Here is a 19,341-nt window from a genome sequence, read left to right on the forward strand (position 1 = left end):
AGCACGATTAAATGTTCTGGGATTCCCATTCTTCTCAGAGTCAGCCACAGTTTGTTATGATCCACACAGTCAAATGCCTTTGCATAGTCAATGAAACAAAGATGAAATGTTCTAGGACTCTCATTTTTCTCAATGGTATCCATAATGTCCACACAATCAAATGCCTTTGCATCATCAATAAAAGACTAATAGACACATTTCTGGTATTCTCTGCTTTAAGTCAAAATTCATTTCACTACAGCAGTGATAGCCCTTCAAGCCATGGCCTCTTCTGAATGCAGTTTGAATGCCTGGTAGTTTTCTGTGGACGTACTATTTCAGCTTTATATTTTCCTCAGCAAGACTTTACTTGCAAATGATATTAATGACGCAGTAATTGTAATTCATGTCAAAGAATTATGCACTTAAAAATGATGAAAGCAGTAAACTTCTTGTATTTTACAATAAAAATTTTTAGAAAGCTGAAAAATAAACATACAAACAAAACAGAAACCACCAGCTCAATGGAAGAGAATGCATATCGGTTAAGGTGGTACAGAAGGTTTTGAGCCATGGCTGAATAGCTCCTTGGACTCATAATGTCTACAGAAGCTATCTGAAGGCACTGGAAAGTGTCTCAAGACAGGTAGGAAATAAGACATGTCAACACTTGTCAGAAAGGAAAAAGATCTTAATTATCACTGGTAATTCAGTGGTGGCTGAAAAATGACCAAATTTCAATTTTGGTCAAACTCCGGGCTGCCCCTGAAAGTTACACAGCTAAGATTTAAAAAACTGCACAGATATTCAGCAGAGGCTGCTGCAAATGAGACAGAATAAGAAGGTTGTTAACCAAGTTAATTGCTCTAAAGTTAACAAATGAACACACACAAGAGACATTCCATGTACATATGCCAACACTCTTCAGAGGAATATAACAGAATCCAGAGCCTACAACTCATCATTCATAATATCCAAAAGATGATAACCCAAAAATATGAAATATAAATAGAATAGCATGACTCCTGCTCACAGTTTTATAGGAAGAGATGGTGGCTTAGTGGTAAGGAAACACACTGGCAACTCAAAGGTATGGAATTCGAATCCACCAGCTGCTCCGTGGGAGAAGCATCGTCAGTCTCCTCCCCTGCCATTTACTGCCTCTGAAAAGCTGCTGGAGGGTAGGCTATGAGTCAGTTCTGACTGAATGGTACCCAATAACTACAGTGTTAATATTTAGGTTGTTGTTGTTAGGTGCTATCGAGTCATAGACGACTCACAGCGACCTTATGAACGAAAGGCCTGAGCACTGTTCGTACATAGAGTTTTCGGAGGCAAGCCATTTCGGAAGTGGATGTCGCTCCTGCTTCCAGGCTTGTTTTAGTCGGGAAGCTCCAGCCAACACTGTCCATCCACCATGGGTACCCATTACCACGTTAGGCACATCACTGTCAGAGTATTTAGGTACATAGATGAAAACAGAGTGGTAACAGAAGAAGAAACGGACAATCTTAGAAGAAGTTAAATGCAGCCAAGTCTCTTCCCATCTGATGCAAGTCCCATGTTGTGGAATGGATCTATTCCACGGGGCTCTCAAGGTGGTGGCCCTTTTGAAGGTTTAACAGTATAACTGAGTCAGGAAGAGGAGAGAGAGAAAACAGAGAGCCCCAAAAGATACTATTTAAAGGCATAAAATCTGGAAGTTTTAAAAATATGGCAAAAGATAAAATTCATAAATTTAAGAACTCTTTGAAGCTCAAGCAGGATGAAAAGAGAAAGCCGTAGGCAGACACTTCTTTACAATCCCTCTAAGGCACCCTGTCGGCCTTTCGGCAGCTAAGTGCTCAGCCCTCTGAGGCACTGAGGACTCCAGCAAACAGTAAGTCTTCAACAGATATCTGTTAATGTGATAAAGCATGGCTTAAAGTCACATTTCACCTGCTGCATTACAAAGGGTGAAGGTGAACCAAGTACATCAACTAAAGATGTAAGTAGTATACTACTAAATCCTCAAAGAATATAACATTTCTATAGTTAAGGCAATACTTAAATTTCAGAGATGAAGTCTTGTACAGATTTCTATTTCAAACAACTGCAAATTATATTCCACTTAGCACTCTTTTCCTCCTAAAATAAATACTAAGTCGGCTTCTATTAAAGAAAAGAAAAATTCAATTTCTGACATAAACTAATGAAATCACCTGTCCTGCCAACTCCAATCGCTTGTTGCCATAATAGTCTCGGTCATCAACCTTATTATCTCCTTGGGCCAGGATCACTCTTCGCACCATCACTGCTGTATAAATGCATTTGGCTCGGAAGTTAAATTCCTTAACCTGTAATTCAAAAAGTTAGAGAAAAGGTATGAGACAGTGCACATTAAAATTCATGGTATCCCAAGAGACACAATCATTGAACTAGTTCAGTACTATTTAAATTGATTCCCCTATTCAGAGAAATGCAACTAGTTTGTAAGCTCCCCAGGAGCTAAGATGATGTCCTTTATCTCTGCCCTTATGTGCCTACAGTAGTTTTCAAAGAATGCCACGACCAGTTCCGCTTCTGCTCACAGCCCTCATCAATACCTGGAGCCCTGCATTCTCTTTTGTCTGGGTTGTGCAGTGTTCAGTTTGATTCAAGAATAGAGCAGATACCATGTCAATTCCAGGCCTCCCCTTCAAATGGGCTGGAAGTTTCTACTTCCTTTCTCTTTAAGAGCCATGAGACATGCAATAAGAAGGGTCTTAGGGACCTAGAAATATGAATGAAAAAATTGTCTTGGAGACTCAACTGGTCCTTCAAATTACTTGAGTCTCAAGTTCCATCTGTAATGTCATGAGAAGTTCAAAGAACAACTGCTCACCTAGGCCCAGTCAAAAGACAGTGACAGGACACGGGAGTCAGCAATAAACGAATATTTTATTTTAGAAATTATTTCTTTCTTTGACAAAGGGGCTGGCAGTTGTGTGCAGGCAGCTGGCCCCCTCCACATGAGGCAGCTGCTCTGTGGGGCTCCCTGGTCCTGGGGCAGTAGATTGGTGGTCTTCTCCTGGGCCTGATGGTGCTCCACCACTGTGCCCCTGGGGATGGAGGTCAGCAGACCTGGCCTCCTCTCCCACCAATGCCCTAACACTGCATGACCAGCTGAAACATTTTAAGCAGTCCTTTCTCTTTTATGGTCTCAATCAATGAACGGCCCTTTGCCTATAATGCTAGCTGATGAGTATACAGCCATTCCTGATTGGTGACACAGCAAATGGCCACCTGCTCTTTCATCTGCCTGCATCTCCGCTACCTCGATCTGCTGCCCTCTCTGGCAACTGTCCACGCAACTTCCTGGATGTGTGCACAGCTCTCTCTGGCTTCAGGAATCTTCCCAGAGAGCACATGCAAATCAATCCCTACAACCTCTGCGAAGTGCTTGAGCCAAGTCTCCAGGGTTGTTCTGACTCAATCTGACAGTAATCCATACGGGTATTCACTGTGTCTCTCAGACGCACCTGAGAGGCCTTGAAACAATTCTTTTAAGCCACTAAATTTTGGAATCATGTGTTAAGCATCAACGGAGAACACAAACAGCACTAAAACATGGCCTGACACTCAAGAAATGCCTTTGGATAGACAAATGGGTGTGTGGATATACGGATGAATCTGCTACAAATGTACTATTAAGCTTTTCCCAGGGTACACTCAGAACTCTGTAAGAATGAACATGGCTCAGTTAATAAGACAAATAAATGCTCACCCAATTGACTGGATTGTTTTTTGGGGAAACCAAGACCTTAGCTATGTAGCTACAGTCTTATCATTAACCAAAAAGATGTATTCTGAGAACAGCAAAGTGTCTATGCAACCTCAGCCATCATAACAAGGGCTGGATAGGGGGACAGGGGTGTCAAACGGTGTAGGCGAGAGTGGAAGGGGATGCTGGCAGAGCAGGGACAGGGGTGGGTCAAGACACACGTGAAAAGGGCGGGGAGCAACAATAAGTCTTTTGGTTGCTTCTATAATTGTGGAAATGTCTTTCATGTGCTCCTTTCTATAAAATGCTTATCTGATAGGTACCACTCTAAATGTGAACATTCGAATTAGACTAGAAAGAAGGATTGGCTATCCAGTACTGAAATAACAGGCCTTCAAAAACCCTATGTACAATAGAACACATTTAGACTAGGAGATATAACAACTGAGGCTGAGCCCTCAAATATGAAAACACAAAGGAGGAGGAACAGTTGTAAGCAGACACTAGTGACTGGAACATGGAATGTGAGAAGCATGAATGTAGGAAAACTGGACATTGTTAAGAAGAAATGCGACACATAAATATTAACACACTACGTATTGGCAAAGTGAAATGCTGGCATGGGGCACTTTGAGTCAGATCATATGATCTCCCATGCCAGATATGAAAAAAGGTGAGGAAAATAAAGTTGCTTTCATAGTTAAAAAAGCCATTGCTAGATCCATCTTGAAATACAATGTGGTGAGCGACAGGATAATATCCATATGCATACAAGAAAGTCCAGTGAATCCCACTATCATTCAAATATATGCACCAACAACTAGAGCCAAAGAGGAGGAAAGAAAAGATTTCTACCAACTTTTGCAGTCAGAAGTCAATCAAACATGCAATAAAGATACATTCATAATGGTGACTGGAATGCAAAAGTTGGGAACAAAGAAGGATCAGTAGTTGGAAAACATGGACTTGGTGAGAGAAATGATGGTCAAGACAGAAATGATAGAAATCACTTATTCATTCAGTCATTGAAAACACTTTTTAAAAAAAACATCTATGTAGGCTGTACACACAGATTTCACCTGAAGGTATGCATAGAAACCACATCAATTACATCTGTGGAAAGAATCACTGGGGATGCTCAATAAGCTTCAATTAAGTTTTCAGCTGTGAAAACTAGGCCAGGTGCTGACTGTGGAAGAGACCACCAACTACTCATAAGCAAGTTCAAGCTGAAGCTAAAGAAAATGAAATTAAATCCAGAGGAACCTAAACTTAACCTTGAGTCTATCACACTAGAATTTCAAAACCATCTCAGGAACAGGTTTGAAGCTTTGAACCTAATGAATAAAGAGTTGCGGGAGGATATCAAGACTATCAATCATTAAGTATGAAAAGGTCATTTTAAAAACATAGGAGGAAGAAAAGACCAAGATGAATGAATGGCATTAAAGTGCCAAGAAGCCACACAGCAAAGGGAAGAACTAAAGAAATTAAGGAGCTGAACAGAAAATTTCAAAGGGCAGCTCAGGAAGACAAAGTAAAGTATTAAAAGGGCCAAACTTGGTCGACATTTCTTAAGCTGTCAGAACTGAAAAACAATTTCAAGCCTCGAGTTGCAATACTTAAGGAAGCTTTGTGCAGAACAGTGAATACTCCAGGATGTAGGCTGGGTTTAGAAAATGCCGTGGTACTAGGGATATTATAGCTAATGTTAGATGGATCTTGACTGAAAGCAGAGAATACCAGAAGAATGTCTACCTATGTTGCATTGACTATGCAGAGAATACCAGAAGAATGTCTACCTATGTTGCATTGACTATGCAAAGGCATTTGACTGTGGATCACAACCACCTGTGGCTGACTCTGAGAAGAATGAGAATTCCAGAACATTTGATTGTGCTAATGAGAAACCTATACCTTGAACAGGAGACAGTCATCAGAACAGAGCAAGGAAACACTACATTGTTTAAAACCGTGAAGGGTGTACACCAGGGATGTGTCCTATCTCCATTTCTTTTCAATCTATATGCAGAACAGATTATCCAGGAGGCTGGGCTCTATGAGGAGAAATGTGGCATCAGGATTGAAGGAAGACTCATCAACAACCTATGTTATATAGATGACATAACCCTGTTTGCTGAAACTGAGGAGGACTTAAAGCACTTGCTGCTGAAGGTCAAGGACTGCAGCCTTAAATATGAATTGAAGCTCAACATCAAGAAAACAAAGATTCTCACCACTGGACCAAATGGCAACATCATGATAGATAGCAAAGAGACTGAGATTGTTAACAGCTTTAGTTTGCCTGGCTTACAATCAACACTCTTGGTACCAACAGCCAAGAAATCAAAAGACGTATTGGCAAAGTCTGCTGTCAGGGACCTCTCTAAAGTATTGAGAAACAACTATGTCAGTCTGGAGACTAAGGTGCACTGGATCCAGGCCACAGTCTTCGCAATTACTCGCTAAGCATCAGAAAGCTGGACAATGACTAGGGATGAGAGAAGGAGAATTGATGCCTCTGAGCTGTCGTGCTGGAGAAGAGTACTAAATATAACAAGGACTGCCAGGAGAACAAATAGGTCTGTCTTGGAGAGGGTGAAACCAACTCTCTCATTGGAGGCTAGGATTTTGAAGCTCTGTCTCTCATACTTTGGGCATATGTTCAAGGGGGACCAGTCCTTGGAGAAGGACTTCATGCTTGGAAGGGTGAAGGGGCAGCACAGGAAAGGAAGACCCAGCATGAGATGGATTGACATGGTAACTGGGCTATGGGATTAGGTGTGTCAGAGTCAGTGAGACTGACTCAGGATAGGGCAGGCTTCAGAGCTCTGTACATAAGGTTGCAGGCAACTCGATGGCACATAGCAACAACAATATAAGATATGATCTTTGTCCTTCAAAACCATGGAATCTAGCAGAAGCGCTAATAAAAGTGTAAATACAAAATAGCAATTCAAAATGTACTGAATTAGAACTATAAATGAAAGAATAAACATGATGGTGACACAGCTAACATTCTCTGATTACTAATAAATTACTGATAACATGTTTTCAGAGGGCTAATAACAGTGCTTTTTAAGATTCTCCCTTTTCCTAAAGAAGTAAACTTGAAACGTAAACCCTAATTCGCAATTACTATCATCACCCCAAAACCATCATCCTTCACAGACACAGAGCCTTACTCACAGGTACGTGGGTCAGGATGGTAGAAGCCAGCAGTTCTCTTGCTTCTTCTATTTTGGTTTTCTTTGGTCCACCTCCCCACATCCGCTGCCGTCTCACTTTGTTCCCAATATATTTTAATGCCTACAAAAATCAGAATATATTATCATATTTCAGTGATTTCATAAGGGAGATTTGGTGGCTTCAACTAGGGATATTTTATTAAGCATCTGCTCAACGTAACAGTATAAGAAAAAAAGACAAGGATGCAGATTTTCAGAAAGTTGTATACAGGCTGGTAAAAACCAACAACTGTCATGAGCGAAAAGAAAGTTGTGTATACGTAGATTCATTTTTCCAGTTAAGAGTGACACAGTTAACTGTTTGCTCCAGCCAGGGGCCTCACATACCCACTAACGCACTGCTCTTGAGTTGCTTCTGACACAGAGCCACTGTGCAGGCCAGACTAGACCTGCCCGCAGCATTCCCACGACAGTGCATCTTTATGAACGCAGAGTGCCACATCTTTCTCCTACGGAAGAGCTGGTGGGTTTGAACTGCTGATGTTTCCATTAGCAACTGAGTCCTTAACCACCATACCAACAGGGCTCTTGTATACGTCAACTCAAACTCAAAACTGCCCGTCTGTTGAGTTGGAATAAACTCACAACAGATTTTCCTCCAGCAGATTTTCTGAGGCTGTAAATCGCACGGGAGGAGGCTGCTCATCCTTCCCCTGCAGGGCACCTGGTGGACTCAAACCACCAGCCTTTGAGTTAGCAGTTCAACTCCTTACCCACTAGACCAACGGAATGACTTTAATTTAAAGAGTGACAATACCAAATACTGGTGAGTGTGTGAAACAAAAGGAGGTTTCACACACTGCGGGAGGAAAGAAAAGTAAAACTGTACAGTCATCTTGGAAAAAGATTTGGCAGTTCTTACAAAGTCATTCACACATCTGCTCTCTGACCCAGCAATTAATTCCCTTCCTCGGTATCTATCCCAGATAAGTAAAAATATGTTCATGCAAAGACAGGAATGTTTAAAGCCGTTTTAATCATAAAAAATCAAATCAAATGCCCATTAAGAAGCAAGCATATAAACTATCATCATAAAATGAGCCATAAAAAAGAATAAGCTATGTAAATAAAGGGCATAGCTCCACTGAAAAACTTACTGCTATTAAGTCAGTTCCAACTCAGAGTGATGCTACAGGACAGAGTAAAATTGCCCCATAGGTTTTCCAGCTCTAACTCTGGACATAGACAGTCAGATCTTTAACCCACAGAAAAGCTGGTGGGTTTGAAGCATCAATCTTTCAGCGTTTAAATACTGAGCCACTAGTACTCCGTAAAGAACATTTTCAAAAGAGTGAGAAGGAACAACTTGTGTCTCCTCAGACAATTTTCTTAACAGGAGCTTGACACAAAAGAGCACCCACGTCTACTCCTCACTGATGGACCACATCTCGTTAGCCAACCTTTACCCAAAATCAAAGTTGTTCTGAAAACAACTCTGAAAAACTTCTTGGGCGCTACCTGTGACGGGCCATATCCCATGGGGGGCGGTGGCCGGGCCCAGTCACCCTCCACAGTCCACTACAAACAAGACTTCAGAACCAAGCAGACCACACCTGGGGCAGCAGCTAACTGGCTGTGGACAATCTTCTCCCATCCATCCATGACATTTAAGTGTAGTCACAAAGGGTGTGGGGCGACGGAAGGATGGCAAGAGGCTAAAGGTGCAGGCGGTTGGTGAGGGGAGTCAAGAAGGTGGCCAGGTGGAACTGGTGGTGGCCGACCATGTCCACCCACCACCGCTGCCACCATCACCACTCCCTAAACCCCTGTGGGCTCCATGGGGTGAAAGCAGCATAGGAAGGAATGAGGGAGTGTGCTGCACACGGTATATCAGAAAACGTAGAAGGGCTGCATGATGCAGAGTTCTCTGGAGAGAGACATCATGCTTGGAAAGGTGGCGGGGTGGTGAAGGGGAGGAAACACCCTCAACTAGGTGGACTGACACAGTGACAGCAGCAGTGCACGATGAGTGTGTCAGACACTGTGAGGAGGACACAGGACAGGACAGTGTTCAGACTATTGTTCACAGGTTGTCCACTAATCAAAGGCCAGTGGTTCTAACTTATCAGAGGCTTCTCCAGAGGAACACAGGGCCGTCTGCTTTAATACGCATTTACAGCCTTGGAAACCCCATGGGGCAGTTCTACTTTGGATGAAAATGCAGCAATGAGTCGGAGTGTGCTCCTTGGCTACAGGTTTGTCCTGCTTTTAAGAACAGGTAAGACTAGCCCACAGGAGACAAAACCAGAAGAGTGGGGGATCAGAGTGGAGATGAGGACTGAAGAGAGGGGCATGAGGGAACTTTCTGGGGTGACAGACTGTTCTTTATTATGTAAAAATTATACAACAAAGATTCCTACATTTCAAGACACATAAAAGTAACTTAAAAAGAGACAGAACTACTAAAATAAATGGACGAGTGGGTGAGATTTAGACAAAGCGGGAACAGCAGTGTTGATAACTGCTGAAGGTGGCTGACAGGTACATGCAGGTTCATTACACTATTCTGTACACTCCCTAAATGTTGACATTTTTCTATAAGAAATTGTTTCTAAAAAATGGTTCTTATGATTTCACAACAACATTTTTTTTAAAAATCCTGACTTTTTAAATTTTTTCCAAACAACAAACTAGGAACTTGGATTCTTTATCCCGGAATCCTTTTCTGTGATTATCTGCCTTGAGAGTTCCTTTTATGAGCATCAACGTGCAGATTACGTATCAGCTCTGCTCAGGAACTGTTCCTAACCTGACCGTGTCTTCTCTGCCATTTTATATCGTATGTACTAAGAACTGAGGACTTTTACTCATATTCACATCACACTGTACATTATCCGTTATACGTTTGTTTCTCCTTCTAGCCTCTGAGGGTGGGGACTCTGACATCTTTTTCTGTGATCCCTGATGACTAGCACAGGACTTGGAACAGAATGGCATTCTGGGTCAGTGATAAGACCTGGATATCAAATCTAGGCTCTTCTCTAAAAGCCATTAATGGACAAATAAGCTCAGATCCTGAAATATTTGGTGCAGTGACCGAGGGAATGGATTCAAGCAAGCTGGCGGCATTTTGGTTAGCAAAGCAACAAGCTATGGACTCTGTCACCAGATAAGGACTCTATCCTTCCTGCCGCTGCTTGCCCTGTAACTAGAATTAACTACCAGTTAAACACAGGAAAAGAGAAAGTCAGTGTTGACAATAACCCCCAAGGATTTACGCTTTGGAATGACGTAAAATTAGTCTGAGACCAAACCCACTGCCATCAAGGGGAACTGGACTCAGCTGCAGGGTCTCTATGAGCTGGCAGTGTGGTTCGGTTTTGGTTTTACGACAACCATTCTACAAGGATCCTGGGTGACAGCAGACAACCAGGCTGGACTTATGAGCCACAATGCAGACACTTAGCACATAAATAAGTAACAACTTATGCACACCCATGTTTATCGTGGCTTTGTTCACAACAGCAAGGAGTTGGAAGCAACCCAAGTGCCCATCAACAAACAAATGGACAGAGAAGCTGTGGTACATTCACACAATGGAATACTATGCTGCATTGAAAAACAAGGAACTCATGCGTTATTTCTCAAAATGGGTGACTCTGGAGGACATTACGCTGAGTGAAATATCTCGCTCACAAAGGAACAAATACTGCATGGTGCCACTGTTGTAAAACTGGACGGACATTCGGATTAGGGGGAGACTGAGATGAGGGAGAAAACTGTTTAAAATGGATATGTGATTAGGTATTTTTGTCATGACAGGAGCCCAGAGCGAAGGCTGCATAGTGGAGTGGACCCGGGGAGAGGGATTGTAAAACAATGAAAGAATTTTTCTTTTACTTTTCCAAGAGGGTAGTGTACTAGGGGGGAGGGTTGGGAGGTGAGAAAAGTGCAACAATGAATGAATGGAAATCCAAAGTCTCTAAATTTTCATTGAAATTAATAATAAATTTTTTAAAAAATAAATTAACAACTGTCACTGGTCTGTCAATTTGCTGTTCTGAGACAACTTGGGGTTGCTGCAATGCTGAACACTGTGCCACTGGTATGTCAAATGCCATAATGGTGACCCAGAGTGGACAGTGTTTGGTGGAGCTCCCGGATTAAAACAGGCTTGGAAGCAGAAGTGGCATCCACTTCCTAAGCAACATGCCTCTGGAAACTCTACGAACTTAGAGAAAAGACAATAGTTACAGAAGAGGGTTCAGGTATCTTGTTCATGAGGTTGCTATAAGTCATGCTCAACTCGACAGCACTTAACAACAACAACAACAACAACAACATTGATCTCTGGAGCTCTGATGGTGTGGGTTCAATGCTGGGCCACTAACTGAAAGGTCACCAGGCACTCAGAGGGAACAAGGTGAGGCCGTCTCCTCCCTTTAATTCTTACCACCTCGCAAATGGGATAAAGAGTCACAGCACATCAAATGGACTCCACAGTGGTAAGCTGTAACTGTGCTCTGATGGTAGAAAGGACCCCTGGTGGTGCAGTGGGTTACATGCTGGGCTGCTTACTTAGGTCAGGGGTTTGAATCCACCACCACCCAGCATGAGAATGCTGGACGATATCCTCCCATTAAGGGTTACAATCTCAGAAGCCCAATGACGGGTGACCATGAGTCGGAATCATCATGTCAGCAGCAAAGAAGCCCTGGTGGCGAAGTATGTTATGTACTGGACCACTACCCAGAAGGCTGGTAGTTCAAATCCATTAGCAACTCTGAGGGAGAACGATGAGGCAGTCTTCTCTTGGTAAGATTTATAGCCTCGGGGAACTGATGTACAGTCACTATCAGGGGAATCCGCTGGACAGCTGTGGGTGTTTATTGTGGTTCTGCAGCAGGGAATTCCCACTTCTCAGGGCAGCTCAGGGGAATGTCACTACTAACTTGCACTTAGCAACACACTTTACAAATGTGGGGTTAAAAGCCTCAAGTATGTCTGCTGGGGTCTGCGCCCTGAGAAAGGAAGTGCAGTTGAGTCTGTGAGAGTTTACCATCTGCACCTTTCAGTCGTGGCCTAAAATTCCAGATTCCAACTAGCATTTTTGGTTCCAACCAATGCAGGTCAGTGAGGCTGCAGGATCTGCTCCTGAACCTTTCTTGTTAACCTGAAGGAATGCTGGGAAATTGGGGAAGTAGATAGAGACCGTGCACAGCTGAAGCCTAAAGCAACTGGGAGAAGAGAATGAAATAAATACGGCTATAAAGGACAAATACACAGGAAAAAACCAAACAATCAAAAACTCCTTCTGTGAGAGTCGCTAGCAGATTTTTTTACAATGCTCTCATATAGGTAAATAAGGGAGGAAAAGCAACATAACATTGTTTGCTATTATTAATGGTCAAAAATGAGCCCTGGTGGTCTAGTGGGTAAGGAGCTGAGCTGCCAGCCCAAAGGCAACTGGTCTGAATCTATCAGCTGCTCCTCAAGAGAAAGACGGGCAACTCCTCCCGTGTGATTTACAGAATCTGAACACCCGCTGGAGGGTCAGCTCTGAGTCAGTTCTGGGTCACTGACACATAACAACAGTCCCCCTTTTAAGGAGGCACCGAAAGTCCAGGCAACTCTTTCCTGGAATTCCTGTATATCCCTGTCAGTGCTTCCCCACCATCTCGCTGCCACCTCTCTGGGTCCTATCTCTCTCCAAAAGCCACCACATCCAATGCTTCTTCATGGAGTATCATGAAATGTGCAGCTCCACTCGAGAGCGAGTGCCACCACGGAAAGACACACCTGCAACTGTGTGAAAATCTGAGCTTTCTGGCATTCTTCCAGACTGGGCCCAAACGCAGCCATCACGTGCTCCTCGGTGCCAATCATCTGCACAATTTCCTGGTCACTCTCAACACCCATGGCCTAGGAAGGAAAGAAAAGACAGAAAAGAGTGTTGGCTTTGTGCTAACTCACTGACATTTGCTTATGCTAATTTGGCATTGTTTGTGGGTATTACTTCGAAGCAAAAGCTAGCTCTTCTCTCAGAAACAGTGCCATCTGGCTCTGGAAGCCAGGGCCCAAGCTGCAGAAGAACCTGCAAGAGAAATTTTGATGAGGGAGAGGAAAACAAACATATGCAAACACTTTGTGCATGTAGACTGTCTCCTAAAATTTTCAAATATCCCAAGAGTTTTGTCATGAATCCATGAGGTGGGAAGTACAGTGGCAACTGGTCACAATGACAGAGGTAAAAAGTGACCAAGAACACCAGCCACGAGGTAAGCAAACCAGAAAAGGTCCATTTCTGAGAAACTGACAGAACTCCAATTTGTTTTGTCACGCGATTCTTTTTTTCTGAGATTTATCAAATCATTCATATTCAGGCTGCAAAAAGTTTCTCCTGAAGAATGTTTTGCCTCACTCTTCCAGCAGTGTCAGGCTATCCTTTATATAGGATTTGAAAGAGATTTTTAAAAACTAAGAATACACATTAAAATGTAAGAAACTCGTTTTGTGTAAGTGTTTGGAGGCGGCAGCGGCAGGACAGGTCTCTGTAGATTCCGCATGGCAGAGAGAGAGTGTAACATGCACAATACTTAACAAATACTATTACATGCGCATGCAAAACTTATACTTGGAGCAAGAGGCAGTTGTAAGAACAGCAAGGAAACACCGCATGGTTCAAAATCAGGAAAGAATGCATCCTGTCTCCATACCTCTTCAATCTATATGCAGAACAGATCATTTGGGAGGCTGGACATCATGAGGAGCAATACGGCATCAGGTTTGGAGGAAGACTCATCAATAAACTATGTTATGCAAATGAAAGAACCTTGCTTGCAGAAAGTGAGAAGGACCTGAAGCATTTGCTGCAGAAGATGAAGGTCTGCAGTCTTCAATATGGATTGAAGCTCAACATCATTTAAAAAAACAAAGATTCTCACCACTGGGCCAGTTGACAGCAGCTTGATAGATGGAAAAGAGATCGAACATGCTATTTCAGCTTGCTTTGATCCACAATCAACATTCTGGCACCAGCAATCAGAAGTCAAAAGACAAACTGTGTTGGGAAAATCGGCTGTCAAGGACCTCTCCAAAGTGCTAAAGAGCAGTGATGTCAGTCTAGAGACTAAGGTGTGCCTGATCCAGGTCATGGTCTTCTCAATGACTGGCTACACATTAGAGAGCTAGACAGTGACAAAGAAGAATCAATGCCTTTGAGCTGTGGTGCTGGAGATGAGCACTGAATATACCATGAACTGCCAAGAGAACAAACAGGTCTGTCACAGAGAGGGTAAAACCAAGTTGCTCCTTGGAGGCAAGGATTACAAAGCTTCCCATACTTTTGACATGTTTTCAGAAGAGACCAGTCTTTTGAGAAGAACATCATGCTTGGAAGGGTGAAGGGACAGTACAGGACAGGAGGACACTGGCTAAGATGGATTGACACAGTAACTGGGGTACTGAGGTAGGTGTGCTGGAAGCAGTGTGACTGGCTCAGGATAGGGAACAGTTCCAAGCTATTTTGCATAGAGCTGCTATCAGCCATAGTCAACTCAATGGCACATACTACAACAATGTAACTTCTACCTTGATTTTAAAAAGTTTTTATAACAAGAGGTCATAGGTTCCTCTGGGCTTAAAAATGCTAGGATTTCGTATTTCAACTGCAGTGGCCAGAACACTAAACTTTCTGTCTGTACACTTTAGGGTCAGGTGTAAACTTCCAGAAAGTTTTGAAGCCTCAGGGAATGACATTTTATGTCTAGTTATAAGGCAATTGTGATGGCTTAAAATATGTCCACAAATTCTGTAACACTTTCTTCAAAAGGACAGCTTAATCCTCCTGCTCTCTGTTGCACTTTTCTCCCTGCCCATTCCTCCCACCCAGTTTGCTCCTCTCTTTGAAAAGTAAAAGAAAAATTCCTTCATTGGTATACAATCTTCCCCCCTGGCCCCCATACTGGTACAATGACAGACACACAGATCAATGGAATAGAACTGAGAACCTGGAAATCAGCCCATCTATCTATGGTCAACTGATTTTTGACAAGGAGATGAAATCAGTTAAGTGGGGAAATGACAGCCTTTTTAACAAATGGTGCTGGCAAAACTGGAAAACTATCTGCAGAAGACTCAAGCAAGATCCATACCTCACTCCATATACAAAAACCAACTCAAGGTGGATCATGGACCTAGGACTAAAATCAAGGACTATAAACTTCATTCAAGAAAAGCTTGGAAGAACTCTAATAGTCCTAATCCACAACATAAACAGTCTTCCAAGTATCCTAAAAAATCTACAACCAGGAGAAGATAAAATAGAAGAATGGGACCTTCTAGGGATCAAATCCCTAAGCACATCCAAAAACTTCTCCAACAGGGTAAAAAGGGACGCCACAGACTGGGAAAAAGTATTTGGTAATGACATGTCCGATTCATCTTTTTAGTACAGTGACTGTGGGCCTCATCTGATCTTCTTTGACGATTCTTGTGTTGTTTGAGATTTTGCCCCAAAGATTCATCATGACTGCAAGCCAAAGCTTGAGTTCTTCTTTCATTTCTGTAAGATTGAGAAATGCTGTGCTCTTCTCGTTTGTTTCTCTCACTCCAGGGCTTTTCATACTTCATAATATGCTACCTTATTTTCCTTCTTGAGCTACCTTTTGAGGATACCAAAACCAAACTTTACTTTTGAAAAAGAACAAATCCAGTAAAGCATTCATCATTTCCTAGATTAAACAGCAACCATGAAAAAAATTAATCTGTTCTAACTTTTAAATAAACAACAAAAGGACAAAGGTTTAGATCACATAGACCGAGTCGTCTCTGTTCCCGTGGTGGTGGTCTACACATAAAACCATCTGTTTCTCTTTGGTCTCTAGGCACCCTGTCACAAGTACCAGAATAGATTGTTTTACCTCTCTATGGAAACGATCGAAATAAGTTAATTTTCTTGTCAATCTCTCAAAAGAATTTTATATGGGTTTCAGTGGAAACAACCCAAGAAAAGCCACGTAGTTCAAGTCTGCAGTAAAATGTATCCTTTTTCTTTAAATCTTTTATATAAAGCTTTTCACCCAATATATTTCATTTCCAGAGGGAAGCCCAGACACTTAAAGGAGATCTCAGTAAGCCAGATACGTAACCAAGAAGGCCCGATGCTGCAGGGATAGGTCTACTGAGAGGGATGCATCTTAGCCGTAAAACATGTGGTGTGTCAAGCTGATAACCGAAAGGCTGGCAGTTCAAATCCACCAGGGCTCCCCAGGAGAAAGATGTACTGTCTCCTCCAGAAATATCTAGAACCTTGGAATTCCAATGCAATGGAGGAAACGCAATGGAGGGTCACTATGAGTTAGATTAATCTCGAAAGTGGAAACAGGCAGTCCCTTTCTGCACTCAAGCAAAAAAAAAAAATTCACTGCCATCAAGTTAGAGCTGACTCATGGCTGGGCCTCCACTGGGTTTGTGACTGTAAATCCTATCAGAAGGGACTGTCCTTCGCCCATGATTCCAATCACCAGGGAGGGGCAGTCTTTTGGGTTAGCAGTGCAACTCCTATACCATCTGAGAACAAGACTACCTGGCTAGTTTTAATAATTTTTACTTTGAGGTTCTCCAAATGAAAACACTATTTCTTTATATATTTGATTACCTAGTATTTAAGAAAAGTGAATAAAAATCTTTCCTCACTGACATATAGACAGCCAGTTTAAGGTGTCCTGGTACTAAAGCTAACCGGTAATTGTATCATTGTATACACAATGTTGGAATGGCCTATTATACATGGTTGTTGCTGTTATGTGCTATCGCGTTGCCTGTGACTCACAGCAACCCTGTGTATAACAACTCTGAACCCTGCTCTATTCTGAGCCAATCCCATGGTCTCTGACACATCTGCCCCCGTTACCCCAGTCACTGAGTCAACCCATCTTGCCCAGGGTCTTCCTTTCTTGGGCTGTCCCTCCACCCTTAGGCACTCTGAATATTTCTAAGCTAAGAAGCAAAAATAAGCAAGCACATGGCAAATCACACTCTGTGTGCAGAACGCATGATCGGCCCACACCATGCGGTAAGAGGACTCAGCACTTCTTACTCGGAGTCCCTGGAACACAGTGAGGCCGAGTACTACGTAAGGTGGTCATCAAAAGCACCCGGCTCTGAACACTGACTCGGACTTCATGACTGTAGCCTTCGGCGGGCACGGCTCCAAATAAATGACCTATTGCTATGGAAACAACAGCAAAATGCTCAACCATTTTATTTTACAGACACAACTTAGACATCTGAAAACTAGCTTTATTGGAAACTCTTTGTACTCCAGATATCTGAAATAATTCCACCGAAGTAATAAGTCAAAAGTGAATGCTATGTAATAACCTTATGAAAAGGGAGCGGAGATAATATGCTTCGGCAGAAGGTCACCCACAGCCCGCTAATCAGGAAAGGCGACGCACAGAAAATACAAGGAGGCGTGCTTTTCAAAGGGCGTAATGTCTCCCCTCGGCTGTCCACTAAGTGTGACTAAAAGAGTGACTTTTAAAGACAACTGGAAGAAAGCACACTAATGAGGCAGAAGAGAATGATATGCCCACAAGTGGGGATATGCTGGCAGACATTATGTAAAGGAAGGAAAGGCAATATTTTTTCAAAATTTCTGATACTCTACCAGCCTCTAATTATCCTTTAAAGTCACAGTCAAAACAACTTGAACAAACATAGTAATGCTCCTGTTGCCTAACTTTTTAACTCTTTTTCTTTAAAGATCGGTGCCCACACCCTGAGACCGAATTCTCAGTTCCCTACAAACAGTCTAACTACAGACAACCCTCCTACGGCAACTGCTGAATACCAGAGAGTAATACAAAGTGTAAAGTGGGGAAGATTCATGGGCAGGAAAACCTTTGTCGTGATGCAAGTCCATAAATAAGGCTGATGGATGTCTTCAAGGCTTTATCCATCATATTCAGGCCCAGGGCGGGCTCTGGGGGGACCCTGCTGTTTCTGTCACTTTTAGCCAATTGTTGGTTACAATCAACAACCATCAAGTCCTAATGACTGTCAAGGTCTGTGTTAGGGCCACACAACACACAGAGAGAGAGAGAGAGAGAGAGAAAGAAGAGCGACCTCACTTTTTCTTATCCTGACTTCTTTGCTCTGGCTCTGGCAATTAAATGGGTAAGAAAAACTAAGAGGAGAGAAAGAGCATCCCATATCTAGAACTTCTACTTCAAAAAAACATCAAACTCTGCTATCTCCCTTACTCTTCACAATCACCTCACCCTGAGATAAAATTCTCGCTACAATAGATGAGTTCTCTAAAACTCAAGAGATGGGGAAATGTGTTCAAGGTCACAAAGCTTGTAAGTAAAAAAGCTGGGGATTCGGCTTAGATGTGTCTCGGTCTAAATAGTGGCTCCCAATAGTTTAGAAAACATGGAGGCCACGAAGTGACCAAAATACTTAGTTCATTTGTTTGAATAAACATTTAAAAATACTTATTTTGTTTATCATACCCTTTTGGTTACAATGAAATATATGTATTTTGGAGGGAAAATTTGGTAACATGTACCAAAATTTGAGTGGGAAAAAAACATTTTATTCCTACTAATTAATAACTCTCTTCTCCCCCAAAAAAATATCTCCTAAACAGACGCATATCTGTCACACATGCCTGTGTGACTGTCCTTGTCTATATGTTCATACATATGGTCACACATAGAAACAAGGACAGTCACCCCAGGGGGTATATAAGAGCGAAACATGACAGCTAAATGTCCAACTATATGGAATTAGTTAAATAAACTGCACTATATTCATGCAATCTCCACATAATTACATGAAAAATCATGTTTCAAGTCACAGAAATCTATATTCACAATTCACTGTTCAATGAAAAAAAATCAACATGTACAGTATATAAAAAAACAGAAAAGAAAGTCTAAAAATACATTAAAAATAATCATTTTTCAATGGTTTTGAAATTTTACAACACAAAGGCTGTTTTTTAATCAGAAAAGGGGAGGTGTGTGAAATAGGGTCGCTATGAGTCGCAAGCAACTCGACGGCACATAACAACAACAAGAATCACGTAAGTACGTGCATTAGTGATAATTTATCATCCCATTCTAAACAAGATTTATGTCCACTAATATCTGTACTTATTTATAACAAATACTAAAACAAATTTTACAGAAAAAATCGTGTCTTAACAAGATATTGTCACCTGCCCCATATTTAATAAAGATTTTCTAGTTTTAATGAATATAAGTGTAGGGAGCATATTCCACATAGAGTGACGTAAGAGTGTACACATATGCACATCAGTTTATAACATCGCATCAAAAGAAAGTCACCTGGGCAACCTCAAGCCTCTGAAATTTTTTCAAAATCCATTTTGATATATGGGAACTTACTGCCCTCTGCTGG

General features: G+C 42.1%; 1 protein-coding gene across 1 annotated transcript in view; it reads right to left on the reverse strand.

The window, feature by feature from the left end:
- Positions 1 to 19,341, reverse strand: part of POLR3B (polymerase (RNA) III (DNA directed) polypeptide B) — a 130,837-nt gene that overhangs the window by 90,017 nt on the left and 21,479 nt on the right. Inside the window, exons 10-12 of the mRNA XM_006897542.1 lie at positions 12,709 to 12,831; positions 6,911 to 7,030; positions 2,181 to 2,315 (exon numbers count right to left, since the gene is read on the reverse strand). Of these exons, the coding sequence (XP_006897604.1) occupies positions 2,181 to 2,315; positions 6,911 to 7,030; positions 12,709 to 12,831 (378 nt within the window). The remainder of the gene's footprint in view (positions 1 to 2,180; positions 2,316 to 6,910; positions 7,031 to 12,708; positions 12,832 to 19,341) is intronic.

This window comes from Elephantulus edwardii, unplaced genomic scaffold (assembly GCF_000299155.1).
Source record: "Elephantulus edwardii isolate Elephantulus edwardi_28Jun2011 unplaced genomic scaffold, EleEdw1.0 scaffold00211, whole genome shotgun sequence".
Lineage (NCBI taxonomy): Eukaryota > Metazoa > Chordata > Mammalia > Macroscelidea > Macroscelididae > Elephantulus > Elephantulus edwardii.